Source organism: Melanotaenia boesemani, chromosome 9 (genome assembly GCF_017639745.1).
Source record: "Melanotaenia boesemani isolate fMelBoe1 chromosome 9, fMelBoe1.pri, whole genome shotgun sequence".
In the NCBI taxonomy this organism is placed as follows: domain Eukaryota; kingdom Metazoa; phylum Chordata; class Actinopteri; order Atheriniformes; family Melanotaeniidae; genus Melanotaenia; species Melanotaenia boesemani.
In genome coordinates this window covers 26,778,724-26,795,441 of record NC_055690.1, presented here as the reverse complement: position 1 = coordinate 26,795,441, position 16,718 = coordinate 26,778,724, and the positions used below count along the sequence as shown (strand labels likewise).

At 38.1% G+C, this 16,718-nt stretch overlaps 1 protein-coding gene across 1 annotated transcript in view; it reads left to right on the top strand.

Annotated features, from left to right (window-relative positions):
* Window positions 1–2,243: 2,243 nt before the first annotated feature.
* LOC121645450 (WD repeat-containing protein 49-like) overlaps window positions 2,244–16,718 on the top strand; it is a 34,770-nt gene continuing 20,295 nt past the window's right edge. The window contains 8 exon segments of the mRNA XM_041993908.1: window positions 2,244–2,432; window positions 6,421–6,499; window positions 11,397–11,492; window positions 11,638–11,943; window positions 13,609–13,782; window positions 14,593–14,676; window positions 14,883–14,975; window positions 15,064–15,235. Of these exon segments, the coding sequence (XP_041849842.1) occupies window positions 11,412–11,492; window positions 11,638–11,943; window positions 13,609–13,782; window positions 14,593–14,676; window positions 14,883–14,975; window positions 15,064–15,235 (910 nt within the window). The 5' untranslated portion in view covers window positions 2,244–2,432; window positions 6,421–6,499; window positions 11,397–11,411.

Below are 16,718 nucleotides of genomic sequence, written 5' to 3'. Positions count from 1 at the left end.
AAACGTTTTAAGACCTAAAGCCCCGTAGGCTACATCCTGTTTCTGGGATTTGTAGTCTCTCTAGGTGTCCTTTCTCTGACTTAACTGAAATCAAGGACTACAAACACTCTTGAGCCAAGCCGGCTTTTAGCGACAATTAGTCAGGCACAAAACGTGCTATCTGACACAGTAACACATGAGAAGCAAATAACGTAAGAATCTATTTGTGTATTTATTTATTTTTTTAAAAATCAAGTTTTAGTCTAGCTAAGTAAGCGACATATGCATTTTCTTCCATCATTTTCAGAAGCTTGTCAACTAGCAATTAGTTGAAGTGTTTTTTTCTATTATGTATAAATTTAATTAAGGGGATAGCTGAAATTAATTTCAACGTAGGGTCAGAGACCGACGTTCAATTATTTAGAACAGTTACTGACACTCCCCCAATATTTATCGTAGGAAATTATTGGCCTGTGATTTAATCGTCCTGCATTCATTCTACAAAAATCTAATTACATTTAGGTGTTGTACAAATGACTTTTACCCCCATATGAGTTTTTTAGATGTCATATAATGTCAATTTGTAAAAACTTTACCAATGTTTATCTTTTATGCTCTACTGCTTTTTTTCTATTGCTTTTTGCCTTAGCTGTTTTTGCTTTCCATCCTCTAACAGCAGGGGTACGCCTACTTCCTGTTTCACCTGTACGTACTGACGCCCTCCCACATGAATGTCCTTAGTGTTGTGCGTCTCCTACGCTCTGCCACTGATTGAACCGACTGTGGTCAAGTCAGTTGCTGTCACCTCTAACTGGCCAAATGCTGATTGGCCACCACATCAGTACATGAAATTCCTACTCTTGTTATTCCTGCATCAGTGAGGGGCTGTTTTTCAAAGAATGAAGCACTGTTGCTTTTGCTCAGGTATAATACTCAGGTTTTGTTATATTTTCATATGCCAGCTGTTTTTCTTTAAAAATATATTAGATACTATTTATATATTTTTTTCTACTCATTTTCATTCTTTCAAATAGTCATTTGCTTGTATGGATTTATTCCTTTTTAGTTGTACTAAAGAATACAAAGAATAGAGTTGTGAAAAAAGCCCAACCTTTATCAATTCTGTTTTTAGGATCAACATGACATAAGGTAACAATCTCAGCTGAACAACAACACATAACTGTTATATGTTTTTATACATCGATATTTTGAAAGCCAAAATGCAAAAACCTTGTGTGAGAAACTGCATGAGAAGCTTGTTGAACCACCTTCAGCAGCAATAACTTGAAGTAATTGTACTTCAGTTATGTTATCAGGCTCTCACATTTCTTTGAATAAACTTTGACCTACGTTTTGTAACATTGCTTTATTTTTTTAAGGTTCACTTGCATTCAGTTATGAACAGTTCTTTGAAGGACCCAGTGCTGTATTTCAGTCAGATTAAGGTTTGATCTATGATCGGATTATTACAGCATCTTGATTAGTTTTTTTTCAGCATCTCTTTTGTACAGTTGTCGCTGTGTCTGGGATCACAGTCCGGCTGCATGGAGTAATTTTAACCAAGGTTTTGACTTCACATTTGACTTTGTGATACAGAGGAGTTCATGGATAACTTAATCGCTGCAAAGTGTTCTTGTCCTGTGGCGGCAAAACAAGCTCAAATCATCACCCCTCCACTTCTGTGTGTGAGACTTGCTAAGAGGTGATTGTGCTCATATGCTGCAAGTTATGACCAAACATCCATGTTGGTTTTGTCACTTCAGCTTTCATCAGCCGTCTGGTTTTAAGAGTGAACAGGTTTTCTACTGTTGTGAAAATGAACATTTAGCATGCTAACTAAGCCTTGTGGAGTCTGAAGATGTAGCTCTCTGACCTTGGGGTAAGCCTGCTGGGACGTTCACTCCTGGGAATATTGGCAGCCTTTTTTTAGAATGATTTCCACTTGTGAGTAATCTGTCTCACTGTGGACTCTTAACTTTTTCACATGGATGGGCACTGATTTGGCTTAGTTTTTGTAAAACAAAGACTTGGTGTAATATGCAGTATAAAAACACTACAGTGATATTTTCATTGCAGCAGTTTAAGAGCGTGTGTTGTTTTGTCAGGTATGACTGCTGCCAGTTTTGTCACCACTGTACCATGTAGAACTGTGTACACACTGACTATATAGCAATGTGGCTGCTGTGTAACGTAACTTCCCTCTACTACTATCTGTCTCTGCCTGCTTCTTGTTTACCTGTGTTGCTGTCTTCTTCTTCACATCCTTGTCCGCCCCATTCTGTCAGTCTCCATGAGTGATTGATTGCAGTGAAACTGGCACCGGTGGACAAGCACATGCACCAAAGGCCATCGATTAGTCAAGGATGACCGTGGAACAAGTGAAGAATGAAGCTGACACCGCCTCAGTGGTTTTCATGGCTCTGTTCACAGTGTTGTATCCTGTCTTTAACCCGGTAAGGCAGGTAGAGTTTCCGTGGGCAAAAAATGAATGGGTAAATAATTTAGTAAACATGGTCAGTGTTTGATATAAGAAGGAAGGAAGGAAAGAATACAAAAGATGGAGGATGTAATGAAAGTTAAATGCTTGACTGAAGTGTCTGTTTGTTACTTTTTGTGATGTACCAGAAGAGAAATGAGGAATTATGACTCAAGGATTTTTCACTATGTGAGCCCACATCTTTCCTGAATAAAAAAAGGAGAGTAAATTCTGTATTTAATGTTGTCTTGAATAGATAGGGCAGTTGTTGGAGTTTTGGTAGTAAAGGGTTCAGTATTCTTTCTTGATATAAGATTTCAGATACTCAGCAGACAAGAGCCTCCTCTTGCATTTTCAGCATTAATGGTGCCTTCATAGACATGACAGTCACACATGCAGCAGCCGGTGTGTTTGTTTTTTATGGCATCTTTTTTCCTTTTGGTCCAGTCTCAGCTGCGTTTACTAAGAATGGTTTTCAAGTGTTCATGGGCCATGCAATGATCTACATAAATATTTTGGTTTCTTTTTAATCCAGTGCAGCTGGAGGGCTTAAAGATAACACCAACTTATATTACTCTTCCCTCCATCAAGGAAAGTTTGTATTTGCTTTGGTTTAATTGCGTGTTTGTTAGAAGGATTTCTCCAAAAAGTATGGACAGCTTTGAATTCAATTTTTTTTTATCAGAGGTTAAGCATGGCCTGAATAAGAGAGGATTAACTTCTAATGTTGAACCAGATCAGGGTGTGTTTATTCAACCTTTGCAGCGATACTGCTCTTTTTAAAGTATTTACACATACAGCTCCCCATCTTTTCTTCTGAAAGACTTTGGAATCTGATTAACAACATCATAAGTGATTTGCTTCCAGTTAACCTAAATGAGTGGGTAATTTTTCACCATCTGTCCCAACATTTTGTATCTAAATTGCATGCATCTTATTTTAAATAAGCTTATCCTAAAGGAAACAAAGTGCAAATAAGAATAATATTTTCTGTTTCCATAATATACAGTGTTTGTCCCCAGAGTTATTTTAGGATTTCCACAGTTGTTTGTATTTATTTATTTTATTATTCTTGTTATGTTGCTGTATAAAGTTGATCATTAAATGTGATCTCACATCACAGAGTGAAAAACTGACAAGCAGAACTTTAAAGCTGAGCTATAGAGGAGGAGGCTACTACCAAAATACCATCTGAAAGGAAGTAGACTTCAGCTCCCATGAAGTTTACAAGGAGAATGGAGCTGAAAAAACTTGACACAGCTCTTCACAATACAATACTTTAGCATCCATCTTTGATGTGGTAGGATTATATGCTCCTTTTGAGATGGATGCAAGACCCTGATATGCACTAAGCTGTGAGGGCTGTGTGCTGGGCTGCAGGCTTATGTTTGTTTGTGCATTAAAGCTTTCGGCTAGGAGTCAATTTATCTGTGGTACACACCTTGGAAGCAGCTTTTATAAAGGTAAAGTTCCCTTTTAGTCTTTTATGTTTTGTACAGGCTGCCATCTTTCTTGTGACAACTCTCAATGTTATATTTACTTTTTTAATTTGTGAGATGAAGCACCTCAGTGAATGTACACTAGTTTTGATAAGTGCCGTCCCCGAAACATGAAAGCTGACAGTGAGTCCTCTGTTTGGCTGTATGCTTGTGATTCTCATGGCAGAACTCAGAAGGAGAACTCAGGTTTGACTTAGTGCACCATTATGAAAGAAGTTAAAAATAAGCTATTGTGAGTCGGTAATATGGAAGGTATGATACCCAATAATTGTGAATTTAAAGAGGAAAGAAGAATTTTATGGTGGATTACCAACCTGTTTTCACTTCAGTTTCTGTGACGCCTCTGCCCATATTCCATATTCTATTAGCCCAATTAGCCACTAGGGGGAGCTGTTTCCCCACAAATCATCTCATTCCTGTTTTCAGAAATCCTTTGCTTTTTTATGTAATTGAATTCCTTTTGCCGAGTACAGTGATTGATGGTAGTAATGAATTCACACACACACACACACACACACACACACCTACACACATACACAGTTTGGCTGAATATTAAATGTATCTCCAGCATGGCGCATCCCAAGTTCTGCCTTAATCTTCGCTTAACAAACTCTACAGTTACGTTAAAGTGTGTGCATACACATTCACACACACGTAATCAGTCTGTGCATTTTCTACATTTGTGATGAAGACATTTGCTTTTCACACATGCCACCGTTATTGATTGCCTCTGTTTCAGTCCCATGGAGCCATTTGCATGACTGTCGATGTGCTCATCACTGAGGAGTTTAAGATTAGTATTTTTCTTTTCCTCTTGAGAGCCTGAGCTCCAGGAGCTGTAGAAGGGCTCTGAAACACACCCTCAGCATGCTAGCAGATGAAATCAGTGATAGAGCAGATTCTATACAGGCCGTGAAGTTAGAGATCTTTTTGTGTGAATAGTATGTGTCCTGAAAAGATGAATCAGATTAAATTCTGCATCAAAGTTTCAGTCTAAATTTCTTTACTGAAGACCAAAATGGGAAAGTGGAACTCACCAATGTTAGTAACTGTGCTCAAATTATTTTTTATTTGTATGTGTCATTATTGTCTTTAAAATGCATGGATTATGTTAAATAATTTTTTTGTTGTTACTTTTTAATAGTAGCACAATATAAGTCCATCTATAAACTTTCAGTGTCATCTCAGCTGATATGTAACAAGATTCATTTTTCAGTCTAGAGGCAAAACATTGCTTGTGCCACACAAGATTTAAACATGTCTATTTTACTCCTCTGATTAATAGTTTGAAAGCTGTACTTTTCATTAAATCTTGCAGCTTCATTTTGTTTCAAACATACAAGTTCTCATGACTGCTAAAAACCAATACTTAAAGTAAATCAAACAATATTTAATTTAGAATTTTGGGGTGAGGATACAAAAAAAAAAGAGATTTTTTTGGAAGCTTCTTCAGCTGTGCTCATACTTCTGCAAGAGTAGCTGCAGAGTAGAACGGTGCACTCCCTCCCAGAGTCTGCACAATCTTCCTGAAGGTCTTTTAAGGTCAAGCAGGGATTTAGATTTCAGCTTCCTTACAATCACATGAGCAATTCTCAGTCTTTCAGATCTTAACTTGACCTCAACTGTCCCTGTTAATTGACTTTTTTTTTTCTTTTTTGCCATCTGTAAAGGTAACCATCTTCTGCTTTATTTAAATTTTCTTGTTTTTTGTTTAGCATTATACAGCTGCCAATCTATAGCTAATGAAAGTTGGGGTGGGAATTGAGGAGTCGGAGTATTTTTGAAGTCTTGAAATGTGACTTTTACCTAAAAATGTTAACCCTGACAAATTTATTAAGGTTTAGTTAAAAGATAAAAGTTATTCAGAAACTTTTGCATGCTTGTTGGAAAAAAAAAAAAGCTTATTAAAACATATCAGTTCATCTTCTGTATTATTAATTAACTGTATGAAAATAACATCCCCAAACATGTGGTAAACAGTTGTGCTAAACTTTGAAATTTTCACCACAAACCTACACAAATAGCGACTTAACTGTTGACCTTAAAAGTTGTTGAAATGTTAGATTTATATGGAGGAGATGGCGTCCACATGTGCAATTTAAAATCCCTCTCCACATCTCTACACACACAAGCACATACGTTACAAACAGAAAGTAAAAAACGTCTCATCTACTTGGCCCACATTGCCATCATTTTGATCCAATTCAATACTTTCAGTGAGTCACTGCTTAAGTTACTTACCCAGCGGAGGGCTTAGAGACCAAATCAATTCAAAGGGAAGGCTGAGAAATTAAAGTTATGTAACTGCAGGTCTCAAATGCATAGGGTTGAAGGTGAAGGCATGTTTGTAAAAAAAGAGGAAGAAAAGATTAAAGGACTATAGTTTCAGGGTATCACCGCCTGACAAAAACAGATTCTAAGAGTGTTTTTTTTTTTCTTTTTCACCTACTTGTGTGTCATCCACAGAAACATCACCGGAGTTATCAAGGAGCTGCTAGGCACAGTTAATACTATCTTCAGGAAATACCAGTATGAGAACAGAAGGGTAAGTGGATACATTAGGAAGAAAAAAACATGCCTACGACAAAATCAGTCTCTGTGAAATAAGTGGAACTGAAAGGCTGTCTGTATTTATTGGTTAAACACTGGAAGAGCAGGAGAAAGTCTCTGAAAGACTCAAAGAACTTCAGTGACCGACTCAAAACCTGCCTTAAAGATGGAACATGTGACACTTTTTCTAGTTTATTGTCTGTTTTATTTCATTTTCACCTCTTCTGTCTTCTAAATCACTTGTTCATCCTTTTTTTTGTACACATGTGCCGCCAACACATCTAAAGGTTGTACGCTCACACACCAGAATAACACTGTCAGCACCATGTAAATGCTCGTTGTTTGATCACAGGCGCCTCTTCTATCAAATCCACCAATAATTCCCTTGACCCATTTCCTGTGGATTCATGCAGGCTTGTATTCTCTGAAGCCTGACATTCTCCATTCCAGCCAGATCAAAGTATTTCCTGGATCAATCCTAATGTTGTTGCCATGGTTCCTTTGCTGTGTGATTGACACGTGTGTCCTTGTGTCTCTGTCACGGTTGTTTCCGGAGTGATAAATGTGTTTCAGTGTCGACCGGCTTACCCACCAGACCAACATGATACAGCAGGCCTTCATTACTGTTTTCAGGCTTCCTGGGAAGACATACTCATACACACTTTATTTTTTAAATCAGAAATGAGACAAAATTAAGCATTATTGCATTTTTGTCCTAGCAAGTTTATTATTCTATGGATTTGATAAGAGCAGGGCATTTGTTTCAGACTGAATGGCTGGAATTGCCTGAAATATTTTACTTTTTAAAGTTACTCTGTCAGAGTCTAAATGTAGTGTTAATCAATCATTGATTATTTAGACAAAGAGTAAAGACTTTCATTTGAGAACTGGCATTGTTTGGTTAGAAACTTTTTTTTCCTTGTTATTGTTTATGTCATTCCAACTTGCACCTGTCAGGACACATTATTGTCAATAGAAGATGGGTTAAAAAAATGTGGAGAAATCGAGTCTGAAAAGTAAAGCATTTGGGTATTAGAAATGCAGACTGTGTTCACTTTATTTATCCTGTGCTGCTGTTGGCCTTCGCTGTTTCATCCAGGTGCATCATAAGCACCAACCGCTCAAGGGAGCAAGAAGTCAGCATCTGTGCTGTTTTTCTACTGACTTCAGTTATGAGCTAGTTGGATTGAATTCCTAACATTTGACCAGGTTCTATGAAAGAACTTCACTTTTTAATATAAACAATAGGTAGTGAAAGATCCAAAATTTTAAGTTTATTAACTGATGGAAGCTTATTAGGAAGTTTGTTTTGTCAGTTTTGTTCCAGCTTTATTTCTAGAAACCCAAAATATTATCTTCATCATAACTCTTCATTAGGTTGTTTTGAGGAAAAAGTGCCAATTATACAATGTAAGAGGAAAATATATCCTCAGACTTAATTTAGGTTTTAACCTGTCATGAAAATCTTAAAAACCAGAGACCCCTTTCTTTAAGGGCACATTAGTCAGAGAGACTTATTTTGGTGGGCGAGAAATTGAACCAAACCGCCGGTTATAACTGCTCAGCAAAGGAAAATATTCCTCAAAAGGATCACTGACCAACAAGAAAGAAGAAAATCTAAAACATTGATTGGCCAGGATTGAAAACGATTCATTTATGCAGTCTTGGGGTTTCTGTTTTTATTTTGGTGTTCCAGCCTAAAGTGGTTTTTCCCTGAATGTGTCCATGAACAGCAGGAGAAGCTGCTTGTTAGTCGACATGTTGCACTACGATGTGTTTACGTCACTTCCTCACTTTGGTTTGTTGGATGATCCGTTTGCTTTCACACTGCAAGTTAACCACTCCAGGATACAATTGCAAGCAAAATGAGACACACAGTTTTCAAGCTGACCAGAGTTTGCATCTTTGGGCCACACCAGAGGGGCCATGCACACTGCTCCAAAAGTATTTCATTATGAAAACAACAATGAGGTACTGAAGGTGAGGAACATGTTTAAGACGTGCAGGGCAATGGGTCCTGAACTGAGAAACACTGTTTTAAATATCTGGTAGATTAGGCTAGCAGGCACGCATTGTTTTCATCCAGGAACTAGGAAATGTGTGAGCAGCAAAACTGAAATAAATCATTGTTTCACACTTCCTATAATCAAACAAATGTTTTTGATTAACTGTCATATTTTCAACCAAACATGAATAAAGGAAGATGTGGAATTCCTTGAACTCTTAGAAAAGAGTCATGGAAAGTGAAAACACTTTATCACCAAATAAAAGAGTTCTGAAAAGGATTTTCAGAAGTGGGTCTCCCCTCAGATTTGCATTGTTGAAGGAAAGTGCTTCATTTACGCTTAGTTGCCCTTGCATTCTCTTTTCTTCGACTGCACCTCTTTCCTTCAAATGCTAAGATCCGTACCAATTTTTCCCCCATTCTAGCAACTTCATTCTTCTCCCTGTATAATAGTGGATTTTCCATGGTGGATTTATGCTGGGCTATTTTGGGTTCTGCACTGGTTCCTGCATGCACTGCTGTAATCCAATTGTGATAGTGTTAATTTTTAAAGCGTTATTATTGAAATTGCTGAGACCTAATTTTCTGATCCTGTCACTGTTGACGATTGCCATAATCATATAATTCAAGTTATTCCAGACCATTAATTCACACATGGAGATTGGTCATGGCCACTGAGGCAGGAGGATAGAAGGGAATGTGAGTATTAATGTTGAATGTGTAGTTTTCTGTGCATTCATGCTCATTGTCTATTTGTTTAAGTTTAACAAGCCCTTAAGTTACTTTTTTTTCCCCAGCCCTCTTGTTGTGTATGTGCATTGCAGCAAGTGACCCCCCAGGTGGCCATCTCAAAGGCATGTGAATGGCGCAGTAAAGCGTATTTTATTTTTATTAAGGTTCAAGTTGACATCAGTACTTTTCAGGGGTTTCAATGCGTGAACACTTTTATGAGTTCTTGTGAACTGTGTTGTTGCCCTCTAGATTTTGTGTACATGCAGGTTGTGCTGGGGCGTTATTGTACCTCACACAGATTATGTTCTCTTTTGTGCCTAGTCTCTGAATAGAAATAACACACACTCATGTCGGGATACATACAATGAAAGCGCCTGGACTCACAAACACAACTCTTTTTGACTACTTGGTTGCCAGGAAACTTAGCCTGAGTCCAAAAGAGTGAGAGATAATAAAGAATTGTGTGTGTAAATTTGTAAGTGTGTGTGTGTGTGTGTGTGTGTGTGTGTATGTGTGTGTGTGTGTGTGGCTCATGCCACTCTCTGTGGGAGTATGCATGCTACAGCCAGGGTTGTAATTGTTGATTGCCTCTTAGACATAGCTGGCTTAGACAAACCTCTGTAAGGACACAAAGCTCAGGCTGAAATTGGCTAAATTTCCAACTGATAAGGCCAAGAAACACACGTAGTTTTTTTTTAATTAGTTTATTTTTTCAGGATAGTCATACCCATGTGATTTTACATGTTGGAGCACAGTTTACTGTGGACGATAAGATTAAAGTGGTCGGCTTGGTGAGTGTGGATTTTTCTTAATTATGAGTCTGTTCAACTCTGTTAGAACTTTATGATTAAAACTGTTTTGGATAAATTATATATGCATGTGTTATTGTGCCTTTGCAGCCTTGAGCTTTGCTGTTCTTTATGTGATGTTTAATTGAAAATCCTGCAAATACCTCAATACATTAACACCGTTTGGAGAGGACAGACCAAACCTGAAATGTCTGCTCTAGAATAAAAGAGGCAACTCTGGTGAGTGGGCTTTATTACCAGATTTTCATACAGATTATTTGTATGACTGATAGGAGGTCCCGTAGTGACAGTCACATTAAGATGTGAAATCTCACATGTTTTGCCTTTATTCAAAAGTCCGTCAGGGTGGACCATCAGCTCAAAAAACAACAAATAAATATATATGCTACCTGCACAGTCCCATCCAGACTAATGCTATACTCAGGATGTGGTTGATTAAAAGTTGTCTTACTCATAATCAAAACATGAAAAATTTCTACCAAAGTATCGCAATTCTTTTAATTTATTACAGCTGCGGGTGCACATTTGTTGCAGTATTCTTATTATTGTCAAAGATGAAAATAAAAGTATCACATCAAGATTACAGTGCAGTTAGTCACGTTCATAAAAAACAACAATAGATGCAGCGACGCATTGATTTTTGCTTTCATTACACACACTGTCATTTAAATCTCTGTTCAGTTGTGCTGCTTCCAATGAGTTTGTCTCATAAATGCTTGCTTCAGGCTAAATATTACACTGATTGTGCTCGCTGTCCTCTGCTGCCCTTTGAAGTGTTTTTCAGAATGCTGAAAAGAAATGTAATCATCTTACATCTCTTTCATAAAATTTAAATATCTCTTTACTTGCAGCAGAGGCTAATTTAAGAAATCCTACCTTTCATACGTACAGCTATTATGGCTGTCGTCAATTTGACTCCAGTTTCTTTGACACTAACTGACATAACAGAGGCTTGACATGCCTTAGCAACCTGCTGTGTGCTCAAACTATTTCTGAGACATAATTCGGAGACCTATTCAGTCACCTTCAAAAGCCATCGAGCTGGGGGGAAATGAAAGACCTCTGCATGCTGTTCAACACAGGCCTGTTTGGAATGAGTGAAAAGAGCCAACAAAAAAAGGAAAAAGTCTGCTACTGTGATCCCGCTTTCTGACCATTATGACACGACAGCTTGCTGTGAAATAGATTTTGAAGGTTACGAAGGGATTACTCAAACTGGGGACATCCTGTTTTGTCATGTTACCCCTAGAAATGCTGCAGGATAGATTATTTGACTGAGACTTCTCTGCAAATCATACACATACTTTATGTCTGTGACCTTGTCTGGTATGTTGATTGATTGGCAGGTCTGAGCTGTAACCATGGGGACGAGGATGGAGGTGGCACAGCTTGAAAGCAGGTTGAACACTGAGGATTATAAGAAATTACAGAGCCTTTTCCTTGTGAGTCTGGAGTCAGTTTTTTAACAGCTTCATGTTATAGTAACTTAGATTTATGTACATAACACTTAAATAAGAGGGTTTGGAGGGAACACACTGCACTGTGCATTGCACAGTACCTGAACAATCCTGTTTATCTCATGTGCAGGATTCCTCAGGTATACCTTGCTCCTTGTCCAGAGATGAATTCGTCAATCTTGCTTGGACATCAGTTGGCTGTGGGTCCAAGGAGGAATATGGGCTCCTGTTTGACAGTGTGGTTGCCACTCAGGTGCATCACAGCCTCCTCCTGGGCAGTGATGGTGTGGAAGAAGGACGTGTTGACTGGGGAGGGTTGTGCTCATTTCTGATGCTGGAGCTGTCTGAGAAAGTAAAGAACCGGAGAGCCATTAGCGTGCCTCGCTGGAAGCCGCCGCTCACTTTAATCTGTCCACATCGAGACCCTATTCAAAAGGTGAAAAGGCCATTGACCTCTCCCAGACTTTATGGTTTGAACATGTCACCCATTTTGAACCTTTGACACAGTGCAGCAAGTTATCTAAAAGAAACATTTTCACATTTGCCAAGTAAAGAATGCAAAACTCTGCTGACTGGAGGGAAATCCACATTATTAAACATTGTGCTAGGAAACGTTTCAAAGTATTAGGGGCCTGCTCATCAAAATGACACACCTCTTTTGAGATAAATGGCTGCAGACTGCCTTAACATTTATCAATTAATATGCAAATGAAGGAGCCAGTATAAAGTGCCTACTGCTGTGGATAAAGTGAAGGCTTTCTACTTTAATCTTTGAATCCTGAGGATGTCTGAATGTCAGTGTTGTGTCAGTTGTTTTTTACATGGCTGGAAGGTTTTGACCCTATAAAAACGCCGACAGAATATTGTCACTTAATTAAATTCTGTAAACGACTCTGTTTTAGTCTGTTCTTTTAGTATAATTCAGCTATTTTTTTATTTCTAGGGAAATTTAAATATTTTGGTTTTATGTCTGCTGCATGGAGCAGCTATTTTTACTGAAACACACCGAGAAGCTCGAAATACAGAATGTTTTGCTGCACACGGATCAGAAATTTCTTTCGGGAATTGGTGAAAATGAAAATGGAGTTAGAACCTAGTAAGCTGTAGTCTTACATTCGACATGTGACTCTTTGCCTGCAGCAAAGGTGTAGAAGGTCCACTGTGCTATCAGGTATAAAAGTATAAAAATCATAAGTCCTTCAATTTGTGAATTGGAATAGATGTTCCAGCACATTCTCCAGGTCATGGTTTACCCCTCAGTTGAGCTTTGAAAGTAGACACTCACCATAGCTCACCAGATGCTGCCCACATATAGTGCCTTGCTTTCAGTTGCTCTTCTATATTTCAACTTCAGTGGTATGTCAGAGGACACAACACATATTTTAAACTAGATGCCAGTGTCTGTTGTGTCAATTTGAAGCTAAGCCAAACAAACATATTGTTTAAGTGACTCCCTTTCTGTTTTTTAAAATATACAGTTAGAATAATTTGAGATAAATGCATGACATGTCAGTCCGAATGTTCATGTGAAATGTTCTGTTGACTGTGGGGAAAACTGCAGTAACAAGAGTGGTAGAAGATCACAACTCTGACTTCTGTTCCAAAAGGTATAATAAAACTTTCTTTCATTAGAAATATTGTTTGGATGCAATCATCTCCAGCCTTTCTTTTTTCTTTTGCAGAGCTGTTTTGTTCTTGCACTTCAGCCAATAAAATCCGGCAATTCATTAGTTCTTTTTTGTTTTATTGGCTGCAGCAGAGAATAAGGCTCGCTCAATTTTATTCACTTGCACCCAATAAGAGGAAGATTTAGGGAAGAGTACATGTTTAATGGACAAATCCAAGCATAGTTTTATTGGTATAGAATAGCCAGCGCAAAGAGGAAGTAAATGATGTAATAAATGTTTTAAAATCTTTTTTAAAAGCCTCAGTTTAACTAATTAACCCCACACTTTAATGTAAAAAGTTAAAATGCTTTATTAAAGCTGTTGTGCAAGCTGCTATAATGGCAGTATGAGGTAAAAAAAAAAAGGGAGTCTTTGTGTTCTCTAGCCAATCTGTACATCTGCCCCAATTTTTTGATAACCTCTGGTCTCCCCAGGTGTTGTACCTGCAGAGTTCAGGTCAGTATCTCACTGTGAGTAAAAGAGGAACTGTGGTGCAGCGGGATGGAGAAGACATGTCCATTTTGCAGACTCATCGTCTGCAAAACAGCAGCGTCACACCTAAAGACCTCTGGGTCACCGACATGGTGCTTCTGCAAAACGTGCACATGGTTAAGTGATTGCTTTCTAAATGATCAGAAGCCAACAACTTTTTTTTTTTCATTGTCATTGCATACCTTGTGGAAACATTCTGCCGCTTGTAACTTGTCCCTTTATTCATTTTTATTTAAATAAATTAATGATGAGTGTCAGTGGTAAAACTTTACAATAGGGGTCACAAAATTAGCTTAGTTGCTCAGTAACTAATAAGGAACGAATGAATTACTGAATGATTACTTAATATTCAGTTAGTCATAAAATTAATAGCAACCTAATCAGGGACTAATGATTCCTTTAAAACTGGATAAACTAACTAATGATTACTTAATGGTCAATTAGCAAATCATTAACTTACCTTTAGTTAACCTTTTTGTGGCGCCTGAAGTACTTCAATCAAGTCCTCAAAAAGGTTAACAAATGGTAAGTTAATGATAATTATTATTAATTATTCAATACTCATTCAGTACTCAGTAAAAGTTTTCAAGATAAGTCTTTAAGCTATAGTAGAAAGGAGTTGCTACAGATTTGGTACCATTATCCAGCTGGTTAATCTGAATCACCAAGAAAACAAAACACATTTTGTGGCCCGTATTGTAAAGTGTTAATGTCTCAGTTACAAGAGCAGATACTAATTTAAAGACAGCCAATTATCACTGGATTGATTAATTGTTGATCAATAAATTTATTTAATTGTGCTGGATAATAATATACATGAAATACAATAAAATCCTACACTGATCATCAGTGTGAGACAATGATTATATCAGTGTTATGTAAGCATCTTTCACTGTTCTCCTAATCAGTGTGGTTCTTGTTTTCAGATAGCTGTGTCTTTTACATGTAAACAGGTGTGTTTTTATGACACACTGTCCAAACAGGACTTCAGCTGCAATTATAAAATTCAGGTAACGGCTGTATAGCTGTAACACTTCTCAAAAAAATGACAAGAATACATTTTTGGGGTCTGTTCATTTTAGTGTTTCTGTCATATTGCCAGCTTTTCCTCTTCATGTTTGGACATTAAGCATTTAGAATACATGCACTCTAACTGGAGACGTTTCAGTATGCATGGCTTCATGTGTAATTTCTTATCATTTCTTAAAATCTTCAGGGTTTGATGTTTTCTCCCTGGTGTTTAGACTACTGGGTAGACCCTTTTCACCCCAACCAGGCAGTCCTTACCATAGGAGACATTGGGGGACAGGTAATGCACAAGTAAAGAAAGAGGATGGAGAAGAGTGAATGAGGAAGTGGTCCATTACTTAACAGCTTTGCTGTGTGTGTTTTCCCAGGTCAGTGCTTTATATTTCACTTCAGCTCAGATCTCACTGTTTGAAAGACTCAGTTCAAAGACAGAGTCTGACTCAGCAGATGCTATCCAGTGGGATGAGCTGGTCAAAGGCAAATATTGCTCCTGCTATATCGTGACGCATACAGCACACGCACCTTCATGGGTCAGAAAAGGTAGGAAATAAACCAACACAGTCATAAAGCATAACTTAAAGCCTCCCACTTTAATGACAGCCTAATGTTCCAATGCTGGTTCTAATCTTTGGCTTGATTCTTTGTTAACACACCCATGCAAATGAACAGAAACAGGTTCCATTAATAGCTCTGCTCCATTAGGATAAGTAGAAGCTGAACAGCCAGATTGCTCTAACGATTGCTGTTAGCTGGCATTTCACGTTGACCAATGGCTGCAGCCGTTTGTCATTACTGTGCATAAGCAACATTCACCTGAAACCTCAGGTTAAAAAAATGCCTTTCCCCAGAGCAGGCAAAAAAGTGGCTGAGATGACAATGGGTTTCAGGGTACTTAACCACACACTTTCACCTTCACACCTAGGATGAGAGCCACTGGCCTGCTTACGCAACAGCATGGAAAAATGCTTAGTTGAGTCCTAGTCACTTACTGTATGCTAACATGCTTGTGTAGTAAGTTCTAAGTGTGAAATCTGGCCCGTAGAAAATCCCCACTTCAACTTCAGTTTGGGGGAACAAAGAGGACACTCAGTTTATCTTGACTGCATCATTCAGACAGAGCCTTTCTGAAGAGTTATGGGCTACTGCATAATGATTCAACAGAGGCAGCGTTTTGAGACTGGCTTGGCTGAAAAGGGAATAGTAATAAAAGGGAAAAAATAATAAAATTCATGCTCTGTAAATAAGCACAAAAAATAGGGAAACAAAGGGATAACAATAAAGGGGAAACAGAGGAGACAACTGCAAAACAAAGCGTGGGTTGAATGAAATTTTTAAGGCTATGAGTTTGCACTAGAAAAGGCAAGTATATGTCAGAGTGGTATATGTGTATGTGGTGTTTTCGTAGTGTGAGAAAGGAAAGGAAGAAGCTGAGTGTGTGTGTGTGTTTGCATACAGTACCTCTGGGGTCCTGGGGCTTCTCTTTTGAAGTTTCCTGCCCTGCAGTATGAGTGGGTTGTGTACCATTAGACACGCCTGGTTATCCAGACCTCCAAACTGTGGGGCTCACGGGCCACCTGAGAGAGGAGGGAGGGAGGAGTGGTGGTACATAGGGGTAAATGAAAAGAAATTAGGGGGAAATTGGGGTGGACACAGGATTGCAAAGACAAGGAAGAAGAGATGTAGGAATGTTGGTTTATTTGAGGCCAGTTTTAACATATCTTTGTAATGTTGTGACCAAAGATGTAAAAACAAACTGAGTTTAAGTGTGAAGGTAGCATACAATCTCAGACGTTTATTACAGAATCAGCGAGGTTTGCTTTGATGTAAATAAAAAGTGAATCCTACAGCTTCTATAATATAAACTCATAAAAAACAAACAAACAAACAAAAAAAAAAATTAGATTAGCTCTGACACCTGCTAAAGGAGGAGGTTCACACAGATGTTATGTATCTGTCTGCATTGCAGTTTGATTTATGTGTCAGTGAAAAAGTCTCATTATCAAATCCATCTAAATTCCACTGT